This window comes from Sorex araneus, chromosome 8 (genome assembly GCF_027595985.1).
Source record: "Sorex araneus isolate mSorAra2 chromosome 8, mSorAra2.pri, whole genome shotgun sequence".
Classification (NCBI taxonomy): Eukaryota; Metazoa; Chordata; class Mammalia; order Eulipotyphla; family Soricidae; genus Sorex; species Sorex araneus.
This window is the reverse complement of record NC_073309.1, coordinates 2,894,992-2,914,355: the sequence shown is the minus strand read 5'-3', so window position 1 is coordinate 2,914,355 and position 19,364 is coordinate 2,894,992. Positions and strand designations below refer to the sequence as shown.

Genomic DNA, 19,364 nt, shown 5'->3' with positions numbered 1-19,364 from the left:
CCGCTGTCTAGTCCCACACTGGCCCTCGTTCCCGGCCCCCCGTCTCTCCTGCCCCTCTCTCCTCCACCCCAGCTCTCTGGATTCTCTCCCTCTTCTCTCTCTCCTCCTACTCGTCTCTCTGGAGAGAGCAAAATCAACCTAAGAAAGCCCTTCCTGAGGGCCCAGCAGGTTCAAGGGAAACCCCACCTACAGGGATCCCAAAGCCCTTCCTGACTGCCCGCAGGCAAAATACCTCTTAAGGTGTTTTTCTCCTTTCCTCAGTCCAAAAACTCCATCAACTTCTTAATACTAGTTATTTTTGTATGGACACAGTCAGAGATACACTGAGGCTTCTAGGGCAGCTCTCCTGGCAACATCTCGCCACAGACTCAGGCCAGATTAATCATTCCTAACCCTAGCAGGGTCCAAATCAAGTTATTACTTTTTGGATCATGACAGCATTTGTCCGTGACCAAGCTCTTAACTTATAGTTAAGCATTAGGCACTTTGGCCAGGCCCATCTTGATGCCAAGGTAGCACATAACTTACCCCTTGCCCTGGTTCCATCCCATCCCTCATCAGGACTCTGCTTTTGGGGGTGCAAGGAAGTAAGGGCAGCTGAGGCTTAGGTCGAGAGAACAGATGCCCAGGAGGAAATATCATGTAGAATCAAATGACTCCCAGATTACAAAAGCATATCATTTACTGCTGTCCTCCTGTGCCCATACAAAAGAACATGGCTCTGAATAAACTATGCAAAGGACTCAAGGAGAAGAGAAAAACAATATTTGCAAGTCAACAGAGCACAAAGAAAGAAGTTACAAATAAACACAGAGGAAAGGGAGCACTGTGATGGGAGTAACCCAATAAACCTAAACTACCGGAGGCTGTGTTATCCTACACCTGGACCCAAGGTCATCTCTATTTTAGGCGTAAATATACATTTACTCCTAATTTTAGGAGTATGTATATGTTATTATATATGAATAATATCTTTGATTTTTTTCAGTTGAGATTCTGTGGTTTATTTTCACAATACCTCGGACAGACATGGCGCCTACCTGGAGCTGTGATTAATCCTCTTCTCCATAAGACACAAGGATTTTTTGAAAACTCTTTTTAAAATTTCATAAAGTAGTTCACAATATTTGACTGCATTTAGTATTCAAACACCAATCCCACCACCACGACACCTTCCCACCACCATATTCCAGGTGTTTCCATCCCGAACCCCAACCCCTCTCCCAAAGCAGAGCTGAAGTCACACAATATTTCCCTCTCAGGTTGGTTGCATCCTACTTTGGATTCCATCAGATGTGGCGCGGTGCTCTTGGACCCTGGGTAGGGCGTGTCCTAGGGAGTGTGTCCCGGCCGCATTCCCAGAGAGAAGGTTCCCTCGGGGATGACGCTCGGCCCGAGCATGTGGAGAGCGGCCGTGAACAGGGCAGAAGTTGAGTTCTGGAGGTTCTTGGCTGTGGGGCTGGGTCCCTTGGGGTGGGGAGGGGTCTCCCCCGCCCCCTCTGGGGTGACCCAGAGAAACAGCCTGGCACAGGGTCCGGCAGCGTGGTTATGGCAAGCGTCGTGTTACTCTCCTCCGGGAGAGAAGGACATGTGATCTGGGTGGTGGCCGATGACGAGATTATCTGGCGCCAGCCAGGGGTGGCGCGTGGGCATCACTGCGGGGGGAGCCTGAGGTCCAGCTGCCGGACAGCAGGGCGGGCAGGTGCGAGTCTCAAGCAAGGTGTGTGGGACGCTCAGAGAGAAACTCTGCGTTTGCCCGGACGGGGCCTGTGAGCCCTGGCAGCCGAAAGGTCGGCAAAGTCCGATTTGAAAATACTAGTAAAAGGGGGACATGGGGCTGGAGCGAGAGCACAGCGGGGAGGGCGTTTGCCTTGCACGCGGCCGACCCGGGTTCGATTCCCAGCAACCCAGAGGGTCCCCTGAGCACCGCCAGGAGTAATTCCTGAGTGCAGAGCCAGGAGTGACCCCTGTGCACTGCCGGGTGTGACCCAAAAACCAGAAAAATAAAAGGGGGACAGAGGTGGAACAGCGAGTCAGGTGCTGCCTGCATGCGGCTGGCCAGGGTTTGACTCCAGGTTCCGCACAGGGTCCCCAAGCACCCCCAGGAGTGACCCTGGGTGCAGAGCCAGGAGAAAGCCTTGAGCACCAACACGCCGGTCCCAAAGCCCGACCCCAGATAATAAATGAAAGGCCTCACTAGTAATCATTTGGCACGGGTGCTGCTGAGCACATCATAAATACTGAGTCATGCAAGGTGTCAGCGTGATGCCCAGTCTATTTTATTTTTATTTTTACATTTTATGAAGTAGTTCACAATCCTCGATTACATTTAATATTCAAACACCAATCCCACCACCATGACACCTTCCCACCACCATATTTCACATGTTTCCATCCGGATCCCCAACCCCTGCTTCAGGCAGAACCAAAATAATATATTTTGTACTATTTGCTATGAAAACCCACTGAAAATGCTACAAAAAATATCCTTAGAGGAAAGAGTGTGAAGATTGTTGTATTTTGCCCAGGGGTCATTAAACCCTGCTGTAAGAGATCACTAACATGTTGTTAAAGGTTGAGCCTTGTGTGTGATGCCCAGTTTAGAGATGAGAAAATTGAGGCCCAGAGACACTGAGTCTCCTGGCCGGGCCTCCTCAGTGGGAAGGAAGAGCAGGTCGGTTCCCCATTACACCTCAACTAAATCCAGATTTAGGAAGCATGGACTATGGCGGGGCCTGGGGGGCATAGCGGGAGGGGGACACTCAGACCAGAAGGTCTGCAAGTGCCCGGAAGTTCAGAGAGGAGAGGAGCGAGGCAGGGGTGTTCCTGAACGTTCATTCACTCAGAGGCGCTGGGACAAGGAACGCGAGAGAAATTATATTTCACGGCGGGTCCGGGTTCGCTCAGACCCTGTGACGAGGGTGAGCCTGAGACCTCCTGTACTCACCGTCCCGCTGTTCGTGCTCTAAAGGGCTCAGCACAGTGAGGGCATCTGCAGAGGAGTTGCAGGGAGAGCGTGCAAAGACGGAGCTACAGGAAGAGCAGGCGGAGCCGAAAGCTCATCTGCAGGCTGAGGACAAGCAGGCCAAGGGCCGGGGGTCTGCAGGCTGAGGACAAGCGGGCCAAGGGCCGGGGGTCTGCAGGCTGAGGACAAGCGGGCCAAGGGCCGAGGGTCTGCAGGCTGAGGACAAGCGGGCCAAGGGCCGGGGGTCTGCAGGCTGAGGACAAGCAGGCCAAGGGCCGGGGGTCTGCAGGCTGAAGACAAGCAGGCCAAGGGCCGAGGGTCTGCAGGCTGAGGACAAGCAGCCCAGAGGCAGGGCTGGGTCCAGGCTCCCGGAAGAGGAGCACGGCTGGCTCGTTCCGTAAACGGAAGCTCATGAAGCTGCTTACTGAAGGCGGCTTAAAGGAGGGTGTGCAGCCTCATCCAAGCCAGCCAGGCCCCACGCGTAGTCTCGCCCGTTCCTCCCGGTGTGTGCTCCAGTCTACACGGGCTCTTCCTGACTATCTAGTCAGCCCCGACACGGGGGCTGTGGAGGGGGTGAGGGTGGGCGTGTCTCAGCCAGACCGCAGAGGGGGCAGCCCGGACCCCGGGCCCTCGGTCTGCTGCAGGACTGTTGGGGGACAAGCAGCTTAGGGAACAAGACGAGACGAGGGACGCAGGGGGAGGCCGTGTGCCGGCAGGGCGGGGGAGGGGGCAGCATCTGTGTCTTTTCCGAGTCACGTGGGAGAGAGGATTTCCTCATGCAAAGCGGTTGCCAGAACACGGGGTGGGGGCGTTTCTGACCCTGGCCGGTTCCCAGGACGGACCATGAGGTTCCGTGTCCGCGACTCGCGCCAGCTCTGTGCCAGGCTGGCCCTCCTGGCAGGTCCTGCGCCCGCAGGGAGCTCCGGGCACTGCCTTTGAAGGGGTTCGCGGGGTTGTTCCCCGCACAGAGAAGACGGGGCAGGATCAGAGGCGCCCCCCCCCACCCGCCGCCTCCTGCCGCACCTGCCCCCTGCCCAGCTCCAGGGGTTCAGGCTGCGCCTGGCACGAGCCGCAGACGTGGAAACGCCTGGGGGACCTCACGGTCTGTTCAGCCGGCGCCTGGCCCCCGCCCGCCTCCCGCCCGGCACAGATCGGGTCAGCCCGAGATGGACACTGTCGATGGACACGCGGGTGTTCCTGTGTGGACTCGGCCGTCGTGTCCCGCAGGGGCGTCTGGCCCGGAGCAGGATTTCTGGGTCACCTGAGGTTGGACGTTCTGAGCAGCGAGTCCTTCTCCGTCTGCAAGGAGGGAAGGACGCGGAGCTGGGCGGACGACTCGACTTGACAAAGGGGGGACTCACTGTGAGGACCTGGGGGTCTCGAGGGAGACACGCGGAGCTGGGGCCCGCTGTGAGCATGGTCAAAGCCTGACCCCCAGCACTGCAGCCCCCCCCCCCCAGCACCCCACCTGGACCATCCGGCCGCGTGGTTCTGTGCCCGCCGAGCCCCGCTTAGGACCACCCTGCCTTCCCCCGAAATGTCCCCGTGCAGGTGGTTGGCTCAGGGCTCTCCGGACACCAGAGTGCTGTCGGGAGGGGGGTGGGGGTCTCGGCTCGTCCGCTGGACCACGGGGGCCTCTTGAGACGCCGCTCGCGCCTGCGGCTATGTCTCCTCGCCCTTTGGTAGCACCTGCCCCGTTTCCCCGCCCCCGCGATGGGGTCAGCGGCCACTGCCCGCACAGCCCCGCACTGTCTCCCTCCCAGGCCTGGCCGGAGTGACGGCTGTCTGCATCTTCAAGTCGGCGCCGTGCTCCCAGGCGGGAGGAGCCGGCTGACCGGGTCCCCCCAGCGTGGCCAGGGAGAGGGGCTCCACAGGACAAAGGTCACCTTCGGGCCCCCCCCAGCCCCCGGGATGGGGAAAGGGGCGGATCCTGGCAACACGCGTGGGGAACATGTCACCAGGTGGGGGACACCAGGTGGCCAGGCCCGAGGGGGGCAGAGGTCGGTGCCCTTCCCGGAGCTCAGGGGGCTGGAGGGGGGCTCCAAGTGACGAGGCAACCTGGGTGCTGGGCATGGTGGTCTGAGCTTTCTCTCTTCCTGGGAGGTGCTAGGGCTGGGTGCTCCGTGCTGCTGTTTCCCGGCTGGACGGCCGCGTGCAGGGCCATGGGCTCCAACGTCAGGGTCACTGTCTGCTGTGTCAGCCACGGCTTCCTCTACATCCCCATTGGGGGTTCTTTTTAAAGTTTTTTGAGCCTCCCCCCGTGGGGCTTGGGGCCCTCTCAGGGGTGCCAGGGTGCCAGGGATCCAACCGGACTGGCCACCTGCCCGCTGTCCCTTCTCTCCAGCCCGCCTGCGCATTCTTGCGGGGAGGACGGGGAGGGCGGGGAGGGCGGGGAGGGCGGGGAGGATGGGGAGGACGGGGAGGGCGGGGAGGATGGGGAGAGTGGGGAGGGCGGGGAGGGCGGGGAGGACGGGGAGGGCGGGGAGGGCGTAGCGCGGCTCCTGGCCCCTGCCGCAGAGGTTGTGCGAGTCCATCGGGAACGCCCTCGGGTGCAATCCGGGCCCAAGAGGACCTCTTGCCTTCTGAGTGGGCGGGACGGGCTCGCTATTCCTGCTGCTATTCCTGCCGCGCTTCCTGCTGGCGTGGCCCCCGGGAGCCCCCCTCCGGGCTGGGCGTCCTCCGCGGCACTTCAGACACCTGCATCCTGCGTGCACCCTGTCCAGGGCCTGCCACGGCCCGCGGCCTGGGTGAGCGCCCGCTCACGCTCTGACAGCCCACCCTGGTACACATCCCCTTCTGCTCTGCCGAGTCACGTGCTGAGCCCGCCGCCTGCTTCCTGGGGTCTTCCCGGGGCTGCTGACTGTGCCGGGGCTCGGCAAGGGGCCTGTGGGTGAGGCACGCAAGGCTCGGACCCTTGTCCATCACCCAGAGGGAGCCCCTGTCATTGCTCCAGCCCGAGGGTCCCGCCAGGGAAGCCGACTCCGAGTGCTAACGTGAGGGGTAGTTCCAGGGCGAGTTCCAGGGGTGACGGCAGCTCCGGCAACCCCCACGTCGGGGAGGGGTCTCCGTCCCCCCCGCTGCCTTTCCCTCCTTTGGTCAATGGCCACGTCTCTGGTCCACGCTCTGCCTCTTGTCCCGATTCCCCCCTGCAAAGAGTCTGCCCTTCTCTGCCTCCTCCACGCCGAGCTTCCCCGGGAGCCTGACGTGTCCCCCGGCTGCCCGGTCCCTCTGCAGGTGGCGATACCGGCCTTGGCCATGCGCTGTGCAAGTACCTGGACGAGCTGGGCTTCACGGTGTTCGCCGGCGTCCTGGCCGAGAGGGGGCCGGGCGCGGAGGGCCTGCGCAGGACCTGCTCCAGCCGCCTCTGCGTGCTCCAGCTGGACGTCACGGCCCCCGAGCAGATCAAGGACGCCCACAGCAAGGTGGCGGCCAAGCTGCAGAAGAGAGGTACGTGCGGCCCCCAGGGTCCAGCTCCCCGCGCTGCCCTCCCGCTGCCCACCTCGCCTCGTGGCTGCCCCCCCCACGAGCTGGGGGCACTCGGAGATGGGGCCAACCTTCCCCCAGCCCTTCCTTGGTTCTTTTTCTCCCCCCCCCCTATTTTTGGCCATTCCTTTCGATGCTCAGGGGTCCCTCCCGGCTCTGCCCTCAGGAGTTGGTCCTGGCGGTGCTCGGGGGGCCCCTCTGGGATGTCGGGGATCAAACCTGGGTCGGTCGTGTGCAAGGCAAGTGCCCTCTCTGCTGTACTACCGCTCTGCTAGTTATTTTCATTATTTATTTTTCTTTTGTACTGAGATCATCCTTGGCAGTGCTCAGTGGTTACTCGTGGCTTAAGGTAGCCAAATCAAGGAACCCAGAGTGGTGCCGGGGATCGAACCTGAGTTGGCCACCTGCGAGGCAAGTGCCTCACCCCTGTACTTATCCCTGCCCACCACCGTCTGCCCAGCAAGCCCCTCCCCCCAGGAGTGACCCTGAGCACAGACCCAGGAGTAAGCCCTGAGCACAGCGGGGCATGGCCCTAAAGTGAAACAAACAGAGAAGGGATGCTTGCCAGGTGGGCTTCTCTGTGCCAGCACCTGCGGGGGACGGGGAGGCCAGCGTACCTCCTGCCTGCTCTCTCCAAGTCTCTCTCCGACCGCCGGGAAGCGGCGCAGGAGTCAAGGGTATCTGCTGACGAGTCCCGGGGGCTGGTAGATTAGACGGAAAACCAGCTCCCGTGAGAGGCCCGGCACCGTGGGGCTCCCTCCACAACGTCTCGTGAAGCTGGATGGGACACCTTGTCCACTGTTCATACGTTTGGGTCACTTCTGCCCCCGGGTGAGGGCCTGTGGTTCTAATGGGCTTGTTGGAGGCCAGCTCCGAGCCAGGTGGCGGGAGCTGGGGGCGCCTGCTGTGTGCTGCGGTTTTACATCTGGGTTTTTGTTTGCAATCGCCGTCCACTCACAGGCAACAGCCACTCCCTCCCCGGCTCCTCCCTGGCCAAACACCTTGCGTAACGGCCACGCCAGGCAGCTGGCACCGGACGAGCCTCAGCGCCTCACGGGTCGCCGTGTGCCCGCGTGTGTGTACACGTGGTGCTGTGATCTAAAAATGCGTGGAACTCTGTAAGATCAGGATGCGGAGCTGCTCCACCGGCCCGGGGCCCTGAGGTCTCCTTCCTCACCTCTGGCCACTCACTCATCTGGCCTCCGGCGCCTGGTGTGTCCAAGCAGGTTCTGCAGAGCTGCCCCCTCTTTTTCTTTTAAGTGTACTGCCATTTATTCAGCCAGTGACTACGCTGAGTGAATTGGGCATGAACTCCACATCACTTTTTAAAAAATATTCAGAATGTTAATTTTATTATTATTATTATTATTAAATAACCATGAGATACAGTTACAAAGCTTTCCTGTTTGAGTTTGTCATATAATGATCACCCAACCCGCCACCAGTGTACATCTCCCACACTAAGGTCCCCAGAAACCCTCCCATCCCACCGTCCCCCTGCCTCTAAGGCAGACAAGTCCCCTCATACTCTCTTTTGTATTTCTTGTTATGAATAACATAACATATTGTGTGGCCGCAAGAGTGGCCGCGTGCTCCTGGAATTCTAAAATTTTAGATAGTTAGGGTTCGGAGAAACCTTTGCAGTGAGCTGCTGGGTTTGGAGATTCTTTTTTTTTTTTTTTTTTTTGCTTTTTTGGGTCACACCCAGCAATGCACAGGGGTTACTCCTGGTTCTACACTCAGGAATTATCCCTGGCGTTGCTCAGGGGACCATATGGGATGCTGGGATTCGAACCCGGGTCGGCCTCGTGCAAGGCAAACGCCCTACCCGCTGTGCTATCGCTGCAGCCCCCACCCCCAGGTTTGGAGATTCTTTTGTGTGTCTCTGGATCATGGTCGGTAAGGAGCTTAAGCAGCTGTAAGCAATTTGTGGGTGTGACCTCCAGGGTTCCCCGGGGAAGGTGGGGATGAGGGGGATGGGCCCAATCCCCTGTGCCTTGAGTGGAGTTTGCCTTCACTGAACCTGCGTACCTGCACTTCTCACTGGGTTCTGGAAGTTGGTAAGAGCGGCCCCCTCTTTCCTGTAGCCTGGGTGATCAGGACAGCTCCTGGTTAATTTTGCTTATTGTCTGTTTGGGAGCCTCACCTGGCTGTGCTCAGGCTTACTCCTGAGTCTGTGCTCAGGAATCACTCCTGGTGCTTAGGGGATCCAGTGGGGTCCTGGGGGTTGAACCCGGGTTCGGGGTGTGCAAGGCAAGCGCCAGACCCTCTGTGCTATCTCTCTGTCTCCTAAGAAGGGATTTTGAGCAGCCCAAAGAAATCAGAGTAATTTTTGAAAATACGCCCCCTCCCCGTGGTGTGGGAGAGATGCCTGCTCCCCACGAGGCCTGGTTCTGTGTGGTGGGCCTGACAGCCAGCGGGGGCTCGGGGGCCCCCAGCTACCCCGGGGGTGCTCAGGGCCCCTGCGGAGCTGGTTGCACTGGTCACGTGCAAGACCTCTGCAGCACCCCGAAGAAGATCTGAGTCCAGGCTTTTCAGATTCTGTTCCCGGCACTACAGGGTCCCTGACACTGACAGGGGTGGCCCTGAGCAACAAGCTGGCTGTGAGCCCCTGAGCTCCGCCCGGCTGGCCCCAAAACAAAATGAAAGAATTATTTTCTTTACTTTTGGCCACACGAACTCTCTGGGGTTCAAATGTGGACGCTTAGGATCAGGGTGTGAACATAGCTGCTCCCGCTCATTTGCATGGGGTGGTCTGGCTGTTCCCCCTCATTTGCAGGGGGTGGCCTGGCTGTTCCTGCTCACTTGCATGGGGTCCTCTGGCTGTTCCCCCTCATTTGCATGGGGTCATCTGGCTGTTCCCCGTCATTTGCATGGGGTGGTCTGGCTGCTCCCGCTCATTTGTGTGGGGTGGTCCGGCTGTTCCCCCTCATTTGCACGGGGTGGTCTGACTGTTCCCGCTCATTTGCATGGGGTGGTCTGGCTGCTCCCCTCATTTGCATGGGGTGGGCTGGCTGCTCCCCCTCATTTGCATGGGGTGGGCTGGCTGCTCCCCCTCATTTGCATGGGGTGGTCTGGCTGTTCCCCCTCATTTGCAGGGGATGGTCTGGCTGCTCCCCCTCATTTGCATGGGGTGGTCTGGCTGTTCCCCCTCATTTGCAGGGGATGGTCTGGCTGCTCCCCTCATTTGCATGGGGTGGGCTGGCTGCTCCCCCTCATTTGCATGGGGTGGTCTGGCTGTTCCCCCTCATTTGCATGGGGTGGTCTGGCTGCTCCCCTCATTTGCATGGGGTGGTCTGACTGCTCCCCTCATTTGCATGGGGTGGTCTGGCTGTTCCCCCTCATTTGCATGGGGTGGTCTGGCTGTTCCCCCTCATTTGCATGGGGTAGTCTGGCTGTTCCCCCTCATTTGCATGGGGTGGTCTGGCTGTTCCCCCTCATTTGCATGGGGTGGTCTGGTTGCTCCCCCTCATTTGCACGGGTCATCTGGCTGTTCCCCCTCATTTGCATGGGGTGGTCTGGCTGCTCCCCCTCATTTGCATGGGGTGGTCTGGCTGCTCCCCTCATTTGCATGGGGTGGTCTGGCTGCTCCCCCTCATTTGCATGGGTGGTTCAGCTGCTCTCACAGGCAGTGACTGAGCCAGAGATGACAGGACCCGCATGACCCAGAGCTCTGGCCTTTCTTAGAAAATGTTCTCGAGTCTTCTCAAGCTGCCAGCTGCATGTTGGCTGTCGAAGGTGTGCACAGGTGGAGGGACTGGACACGGTCCCACACTGTAAGAAAGCCAGTACACCAGCCCCACTGCCACCATCCCCAGCGTTGCTTGGAGGGCTTGTACGTGTCGGTGCCAGCTCTGGTTGGTCTAACAAACGTTCAGCAGGATTTCCCTACCATTACCCTGTGCAAACGCCAGACCTCCGGGTGTGGGTGCGAGAGCTTCATTTCCAGGTCCCACCCAGCGCCTAGGTGTGCCTCATTCTGCCAGGCTGCGACAAGCCTTTCAGTTCTCCTGTTTCTGCATCTCTCTCTCTACTTTTGTATCTTTCCCACCAGAAAGAAAGAAAATACTTAGTTGCCAGATCGCAGGAAAGGGCTCTGAGGCCAAAGAATACACCTCCTCTGTCCAAAGAGACAGTTCGGGGGTTAAGGCGCTTGCCCGAGCACTGTCAGGAGTGAGTCCTGAGCAGAGAGCGAGGACTAAGCTCCGAGCACTGCCAGGAGTGAGCCCTGAGCATAGAGCAGGACTAAGCCCCGAGCACTGCCAGGAGTGCTCCTTGCCACCTGCAGAGAGAAAAATACATCCTGCTCAAACTCAGTGCTCAGCATTTCCAAACTGGCTTCTCTCCTGGCGTCTCCCCACCGAGGTAGTTGCTTTAGGGGCTCAGGGAGGCGGCGGTTTGAGAGTCTCAGTGATGCACGAGGCCCTCCGCCTCAGAGCGGGCTCGGACCCCGGCCCTGAGGGCCCCGCCGCACCTGGCCTTCCTGAGTCCCCCCCTTCCCCTCGCAGGTCTGTGGGCCGTGATCAACAACGCGGGGATCATGGGCTTCCCGGCCGACGCGGAGCTGATCCCCATGGCCGAGTACAGGCGCTGCATGGCCGTGAACTTCTTCGGGGCCGTGGAGGTCACCAAGGCCTTCCTGCCGCTTCTCCGCAAGTCCAAGGGGCGGCTGGTGAACATCAGCAGCATGGCGGGTGAGTGGGCCCCGCCCGTCAGGGGGCACGGCCGCGCCAGGAGGGCCGGACAGGGCAGGGCAGGCTCCCGCGGGGGGTGGGGTGGGGAGGGGGAGACGAGTCCGTGGCTTTGTCTGCTGTCGATCTCGACATAAGGAACCTTTGCTCAGGCCGCGCTTCCCTCCCCAGACGCGTCCCTTCCCTGCGGGGACTCGGGCTTCTCGCGGCCCCCAGGTGTCCCGGCTTTATGGCAAGTCCCGCGTGCAGCGGACGCTGGCCCCTGGGGTCCCCCGGCTGAGTCCACGCTCCTGCTCTCCCTAAGGGGAGTGACAGTGTCTCCCGTCCCCCCGAGCCCAGAGCTCAGTCTGCAGCCTGCCGGGGCTCCCAGGACACCGTCCCTCCGCGTGTCCGGAACCACTCGGGGTGAAGGAAAGGGGGCACCTGCTCCCAGGGCGCGCCCCTCTGGTTCTCTGTGAAGTGCCCTGCACCTGCCCGCACCTGCTTTCCTCCCAGGCAGACACTGTCAACCGCGGTGCTGCCTCTGAGCCCTATTCAGAGTCGAGTCACACCCATGGGGGTCTCTTTGGGGTCACTGCATGAGTAGGAGACTCCGAGGGGGTGGCCTTCGCGCTCTAGGGTCCTGATTTCAAGTAGAGGGGTACACCCTTCACAGACCCATGGTCCTGAGCAGGGCTACCCCTCTTCCTCCCCTCTTCCTCCCCTCCCCTCCCCTCCCCTCCCCTCCCCTCTCCCCCTCGTCTCCTCTCCTCTCCTTTCCTCTCTTCCCCTCCCTCTCCCGTCCCTCACACCCCTCCCTCCCTCCCTCTCCTTCCCCCTCCCTCCCTCCCTCCCTCCCTCCCTCCCTCCCTCCCTTCCTTCCTTCCTTCCTTCCTTCCTTCCTTCCTTCCTTCCTTCCTTCCTTCCTTCCTTCCTTCCTTCCTCCCTTTTTTTCTTTTTTCAATGTGAATAACAGTTCTAGAATAATCAGGAAGGATTCTTTGTAATTGCTAGATAATTGTTGGTAATCATGTCCTTTTATCCTAGTTTAAACTCAGCAACTATTCAGTGAATGTGTGACACTAGAGTTTTTGTCCTGAGGCACAGGAAGGAGGAAAGAAACAAGGAAGGAAGAAAGGTAGAAAGGAAGGAAGGAAGGAAGGAAGGAAGGAAGGAAGGAAGGAAGGAAGGAAGGAAGGAAGGAAGGAAAGAAAAAAGAAGGATGGAAGAAAGGAAAAAGGAAGGTTGGAAGGAAGGACGAAGGGAGAAGGAAGGAGAAAGGAAGGAAGATGAAGGAAAGAAGGAGTTAAAAAAGATGCAAGGCAGAGGAAGCGCAGACGTTGAGGGCAGTGAGTATTATGTTCTAATCTGTATGAGAACCGTGAAGGACTTTCAATTTCTTGCTCGCTTGCTGAAGCAATCATCCCGAGAAAATGTATTCATGGTATTTCACTGTTAACTTTGTAGTAATCGTAACTTCGTATTTTCGATGTCTGGTGCTTCTGGAGAGGCTCACATTCCCGTTCAACATTTACTGGAATCACTGACTGTGACCTCGTCCTTGGCGCTCTGATGAGGGCACCGACGAGGACACTGTCCTCCTTCCTTTGTTTATCCTCGGCTTTGAGCAGAGCACGCGTGCCCAAGGTCTCACTGGCCTCACCTTCCCCACTCGCGAGCGAGACTAGAAGCCTCCCCGCCTCCCTCCCGTCTTGTCGCAGTCACGTTCTCATCCGCCCTGATTTCTTGTTCCTGCACCTGTAACTTCATAAAAATATTCGGGTGGTTCCCAAGTCCTGCCAGCGAGCTTCCCTGGACAGAGGACGCTGGAGGCCGGACGAAGGAGGGTGCCACAAGACTCTGTGACTGGGTGGGCGAGGAAGCTGCGAGGGGACACGGCACGAGAACATTCCCGCTGTGGTTTGGTCTCAGAAGTAGGGAATTGGTGATGGGAAGAAAGGGAACCGCAAGGGTGAGCTTGGGTTGGCAAGCGTTGGAGTGACCAGTGACAGGACAGGAGCGAAGGGCGTGATTGACTCCAAACCCCCCACCCGCTCCCGCCACCCTGGCAGTTTCTGGAAGGAGAGTTTAGCTGGGACTCAGCCCACAAGGCCACGCTGCCAGTGGACGAGTGGCTTCCTCCAGCCTTCCCTTGTCTGTTTGTGCCTCCGTTCTCATTCATTTTCACCCATGCGTTTCTCCCTTTATTAATTGAGCTGCTAGTACATGCCCGACATGGGCCCGTAGCATAGAGTGTGTACTTTAGTGATTATTCAGGTAAAATCTCTGTTCTAGCAAGTTGTGTCAAGTCTGGTCCCTAGGCCGCCCTCAGCCTGTCAAGGAATTCACAGGTGCAGCTTCATCGCGGAATTCGGGACTAGCCCGTGGGAACGAGGCTGGACTTGATTGCTCTGTTTCACTATTATTCAGGGGGTGGAAGCACCGTCTCTCCCTGGGGGGCGGGCTAGTGGGGGCCTCAGGCGTTTAGTCAGGTCTGTGCTCTCAGCAACCGATTCCGTGTGGGTCCCCGCCGTGCTAAGGAACTTCACCCACCACCCGCGGTAAGGAGGGGACCATGGAATCGCCTGCAATTAAGAATCAAGCGTAGAATTCGACGTTTCAGAGTTGAGAGCTCTCGGCACTCAGGGAAAGGGGGCTGGGAGAGGGGCCGCCACGCCTGCCTTTCTTTTTTTTTTTTTTTTTGCTTTTTGGGTCATACCCAGCGATGCTCAGGGGTTGCTCCTGGCTCATGCACTCAGGAATTACCCCTGGAGGTGCTCGGGGGACCCTATGGGATGCCGGGAATCGAACCTGGGTCGGCCGCGTGCAAGGCAAACACCCTCCCCGCTGTGCTCTCGCTCCAGCCCCTCAAATTGCCTTTCACCTGAGCAGCAGCTCAGAGGCTAGCGGGCCTGGAATCAGAGGCGGCAGCAGAGCTGACGGCTCCAGCCCAGCGCCTGCGGGGGGGGGGGGGGGGCCTGCCAGTGTTCTTGCTGAGCTGGCTGCCGTGAAGGAATGACTCGGCAAATCACTCAGCCCGTCCCGCAGTCGCCGCCTTTGCTCTCAGAGAACTGGCCAGGTCAGCAGGGCAAGTGACTTCTGCGGGACGCACGCCTCCTTTCCTCGGCTGGAGAACTGCGACGTCCTGGCATCGCCCCGCCCCTCGCCCTGGCATAGCCCCGCCCCTCGCCCCGCCCGGGTGGAGAAGGGCTGAGAAGCCAGCCTCGGTCGGGCCCCCTCACTCCTCCGGGCTGTGACATAAGGACTTCCCGGGGCTGGAGTGATGGGACAGTGCGGAGGGCACTTGCCTGGCACGCAACTGACCCAAGTTCAATCCCTGGCATCTCGGGTGGTCTCCCGAACCCTGCCAGAAGTGATCCCTGAGCACAGAGCCAGGAGTAAGTCCAGCCCTGAGCGCACCACCAGTGTGGCCCCCCAAACAAGTAAGCAAAAGAGAACTTAGGGGGCATGAAACATGGACCCCGGGGCTGCTAGGGGGATGGCACCGTGGCTAAGGGGCTGGTTCTGGGTGTGCCTCGAGCATCACTGGGTGTGTCTGGGGGGGATGGTCCAGGTCATTCCCAGTGTCACCGTCCTGGTGGTGACCTTGACCCCTTTCGGGGACATGTGCATTCGGGACCAATAGACGTTCCCCTGGCCGATGGGTGGAAGAACGGGTCACTGGCCGAGTGCCAGATCGTGTTCACTGGGGTCAGACAGGTCTCACATGGGGAAAGAGAAGTCGTGCTCCGGAAGGACGAGGGACAGGGATCCACAGGGGTTGGGTTGAGCCCAAACAGAGGCAAAGCGCTTCCTTAGGGGCAGTTCTAGGGGGTCCGCCCAGGGGCCTGACGCATTCTGGGTTCTGGTCCCCCTCCACCCAGCACCTCTGTACCCCGCAGTGCCACACCCTCACCCCACATTACACAGGCTCAGGTTACTGGGGCCCCTGAGCACCACCCGGGGGTCCTCCCCACCCCTGCCAGTCTCACACTGCTCCTCATTCCTCTCTTCCCCAGTCTCTCCCCCTGCTAGTCTCTCTCCACCTTGCCCTCTGGGCTACCCCCAGTCTGGTAGCAAAATCAACCTAAGAGAGCCCTTCCGAGGGCCCACCGGACTCAAAGGAAACACCACCTACAGGCATTCCCCTCCTCCCAGCACCTTAATTGACACCTCAATATTAGTTATTTTTGTATGGGCACAGTCAGAGATACATTGAGGCTTGTGGGGCAGCTCTCCTGGCAACATCTTGCCAGACTCAGACTACAGCACTCAGGCCAGATTAATCACTCCTAACCCCAGCAGGGTCTGAATCTAGTTATTACTGTTTGGATCATGACAGCATTTGTCCACGACCAAGCTCTTAACTTACAGTTAAGCACTTTGGCCAGGCCCATCTCGATGCCAGGGTAGCACATAACTCACCCCTTGCCCTGGGTCCCTCCAGTCCCTTGTCGGGACCCTGCTTTTTGGGGGTGCTAGGAAGTAAGGAAGCTGAGGCTGAGGTCGAGAGAACAGATGCCCAGGAGGAAAATATCATGAAGAGTCAAATGACTCCCAGGTTATAAAAACTTATCATTTGCTACAGTCTTTCTGTGCCCATACAAAAGAACATGGCTCTGAATAAATCATGCAAAGAACTCAGGGAGAAGAGGAAAACAATATTTGCAAGTCAACAGAGCACAAAGAAAGAAGTTACAAATAAACACAGAGGAAAGGGAGCACTGTGATGGGAGTAACCCAATAAACCTAAACTACCTGAGGCTATGATATCCTACATCTCCCCCGTTTTCCTTTTACAAAAACACAAAATTTGAAAATGAGGAACAATTCCAAATCACAACACAGTCTTATTAGTTGTACCAAGATTTCAGCCCGAGCCTGGGCCCAGAGCAGTGCTTGTAGTAAAGCGTCCAATTGTTCTGCACTGTCCAGGGGTGATGAGAGTCACCAATGATGAGAGTCATTTAGTTCTGTCCTGAAGAAATGAAGTGTCTGGGTCAAAACTGAAGAGTTGTTCCTGTAACAGCATCAGTAGTGGTTGCAGCAGTGAGTCCCAGGGGAGCAGCTATTAGGAGTCTGATAAATTTCAGGAAGCAGTGGATCAGTTGGGGAGCACTGGAACAGGAGCATCACAACTTTCGGCAGGAGTAGTTCAGCAAGTGAATGCAGCCTTTCTCTGGTCAGGTTCATTGGCAGTCAGAGAGGTGCAGCCTAGCTTATGTTTGAGAAAAAACACTTTTTTAAAGTTATCAGAGGCTTTGACAATTGGGGTTTGGTCTCCATGCCTGTGGATAGAAAGAGTCAGGGGGAAGCTCCAATACAAAGGGATATCCTAGAGAGAAGTGAAAAAGGTGTTCCTGTTAAAAGCCATTCCTTTCTTCTTTATGAACCTGTGAATTCCAAGGGAAGGTTAAAGTAAAGTGCTGTTAATTCAAAATACAGAGGCCTGGCATTGTCCAATCCGCAACCTGTAAGAGAGGGGTATAAGGCTGCTCTTAATGTGACCTCATGATATGCTGAAAGGGCTAGAGGCCTTTGCTGCAGGTCTCTGACGCTGGCTCTTCTTTCCTTGTGACTTCCCGCTGAAATCAGTCTGGCCATGGCTTGGGCTGGAATGTGAAGGGTTGTGAGTCTCTGGCGGTCTGAGATCCAAATCAGGTGGTTGAATTCTACTTCTGATGAGATGTAACTGGACCCAAAGTTTCTCAGTGGGGTTATCATCTGCTGAAACAAAAGCATAGCCTTTTCCTCGAATGAGAAGTTTTGCTGCTACATTCAATTGAGAAATACCTCCTTTCTGTTTTGATTTAACATTCCATATGTCCACTGAATATGGGGAGGTGGTGGGCTTAAAGCCGCAGTGTTCCCTGTTAAAAAGGGGTCATAGTAACTGCATCAGGGCAGGAAATACCCAAGGCTGCGCTTCCTGCCGTCACTGGCTGCAGCGAATCTACTGATTGGAGCTGTGAAACTCCACACTGGGGAGAGAGAGGGGCTGCAACTGGGAACATCCCTGATTTTGCGGAGCCTGGGGCTGGCCCCTTGCAGGTTTCCCGAATTGGGGTCACCCACTGCATCAAAATTGAAGCGACAATCTCTGGCCCAGTGATTTCCCCTCTTAGACCGGGGACAGGGCCCGGGAGGTGCAAGTCTGGCTCTGCAGACTCTGGCCCAGCGGTTTCCCTTCTTACACCGGGGACAGGGCCCAGGATGTGCTCTCACAGGAGCACGGGTTGGGGGGGGGGGCACCCTGCAATCTTTACGAAAGTGGCCTGGTTCTCCACAATTAAAACACGTTTTCTGAGCTAGTCTCTGTGAGGCATAGACCTCAGCAGGCTTCATCTGCACCTTATGTATAACAGAACCAACATTCCCATATGCTTTCTTTTTTATTTAAAAATTTTTTTTTTATTTTATCGAAACACCGTGAGACAGTTACAAGCTTTCAGGTTTGGGTTACAATCTCACAATGATCACACACCCATTCCTCCACCAGTGCACATTCCCCACCACCAATATCCCGGGTATACCCCCCCTTTCCCACCCTCCCCCTGCCTCCATGGCAGACAATATTTCCCATACTCTCTCTCTCCTTTTGGGCATTATGGCTTGCAGCACAGACACTGAGAGGTCATCATGTTTGGTCCATTATCTACTTTCGGCATCTCCCATCCCGACTGGTTCCTCCAGCCATCATTTTCTTAGTGATCCCTTCTCTATTCCATCTGCCTTCTCCCCTCTGCTCATGAAGCAGTCTTCCAGCTCTGGGGCAATCCTCCTGGCCCTTGTATCTACTGTCCTTGGGTGTCAGCCTCATGTGATGTTATTTTGTACTCCACAAATGAGTGCAGTCCCTCTATGTCTGTACCTCTCTTTCTGACTCATTTCACTTAGCATGATACTCTCCATGTCTATCCACTTATAAGCAAATTTCATGACTTCATCTCTCCTGATAGCTGCATAGTATTCCATTGTGTAGATGTACCAAAGTTTCTTTAACCAGTCATCCGTTTTAGGGCACTCGGGTTGTTTCCAGAGTTTGGTTACTGTGAACAATGTTGCAATGAATATATAGGTACTGATGTCATTTCTATTGTGCTTTTTTGCATCCTTGGGGATATATTCCCAGAAGTGGTATTGCGGGGTCATATGGAAGTTCAATTTCTAGTTTTTGAAGGACCGTCCATATTGTTTTCCAGAAAGGCTGGACCAGTTGACATTCCCACCAACAGTAAAAGAGCGTCCCTTTTTCCCCACATCCACGCCAGCACTGGTTGCATTTGTTCTTTTGAACCCACATGCTTTCAGGTACCCCATTGTGTCCCCCTTCTCCTTAATAGAGCGCAGAATGGCCTGGCAATCTTCATTAGCATTTTCAAAGGCCAATTGTTTACTCAACTGCTCCTGAGTTTCCTTACCCTTAACCTGCCTTTCAATGGCTTCCATCAACCTTCTTATGAAGCCTGCATAATGTTTTGAGGTCCTCTGGACAATCTTTGTAAAACTTTCCTTAAATTCGGCATCTGCATCAGTCTTCTCCCATGCACACCGGGCTGTGTCACGGACATGAGCAGAAACAGCACGGGGCAAGGTGACTTGCCTTTTTGGGTTGCGCCATTTCCCTTCACCTATTAACATCTCACAAATCAATTTAGTCCCTGAAAATTTTCGTCCAGCATGGCCTAGGCCTTTAAGCTTTGCCTAGGCCTCATCACTGAGCCACATTCTCTATCTACTGCAAGTACTGAGAAGGGCTTAAGCACGTCTTAGCAACCATGTGAAAATCCTGAGGTACCCAGTAGGCCTTTTTACTCCAGTCTGCAAGATACTCCCTACAGTACAGAGATGTAGGCCCGTACGAGGCACAGGCCTGTTTGAAACGATAGAGAAAATCCATCCTTAACCTGCGATAAGATGGAGGCTGCTGCTTCTCTGCCTGGACTGGGCGATTGGGAGCATGTCCCGAGCGGTCTGGAGGCCGCTTGGCTGAGTGACTCTCGGACTCAGAATCTGAGTAAGTGGCAGCAGACTCATAACCCGCATCACTTTCATCTGATGCTCTGGAAGTGGAGCTATGAGATCAGCCTGAGATATATTTTTACTATGAAAACCCTTTCGAGACTTAGGTGTGGGAGGAGCTGAGGCCCTATTATCCCTAATATTCTCCTCATCCTATAGGTGCTTTTCCAAAACAGGAGAATAGAATCAATAATCTCCCATGTAACCCGGAATTCCATGGGGAT

At 56.7% G+C, this 19,364-nt stretch overlaps 1 protein-coding gene across 1 annotated transcript in view; it reads left to right on the top strand.

Moving 5' to 3' along the window:
• HSD17B2 (hydroxysteroid 17-beta dehydrogenase 2) overlaps positions 1–19,364 on the top strand; it is a 63,473-nt gene that overhangs the window by 30,399 nt on the left and 13,710 nt on the right. Inside the window, exons 2-3 of the mRNA XM_004600850.2 lie at positions 6,200–6,412; positions 10,957–11,142. Coding sequence (XP_004600907.2) covers positions 6,200–6,412; positions 10,957–11,142 — 399 coding nt within the window. The remainder of the gene's footprint in view (positions 1–6,199; positions 6,413–10,956; positions 11,143–19,364) is intronic.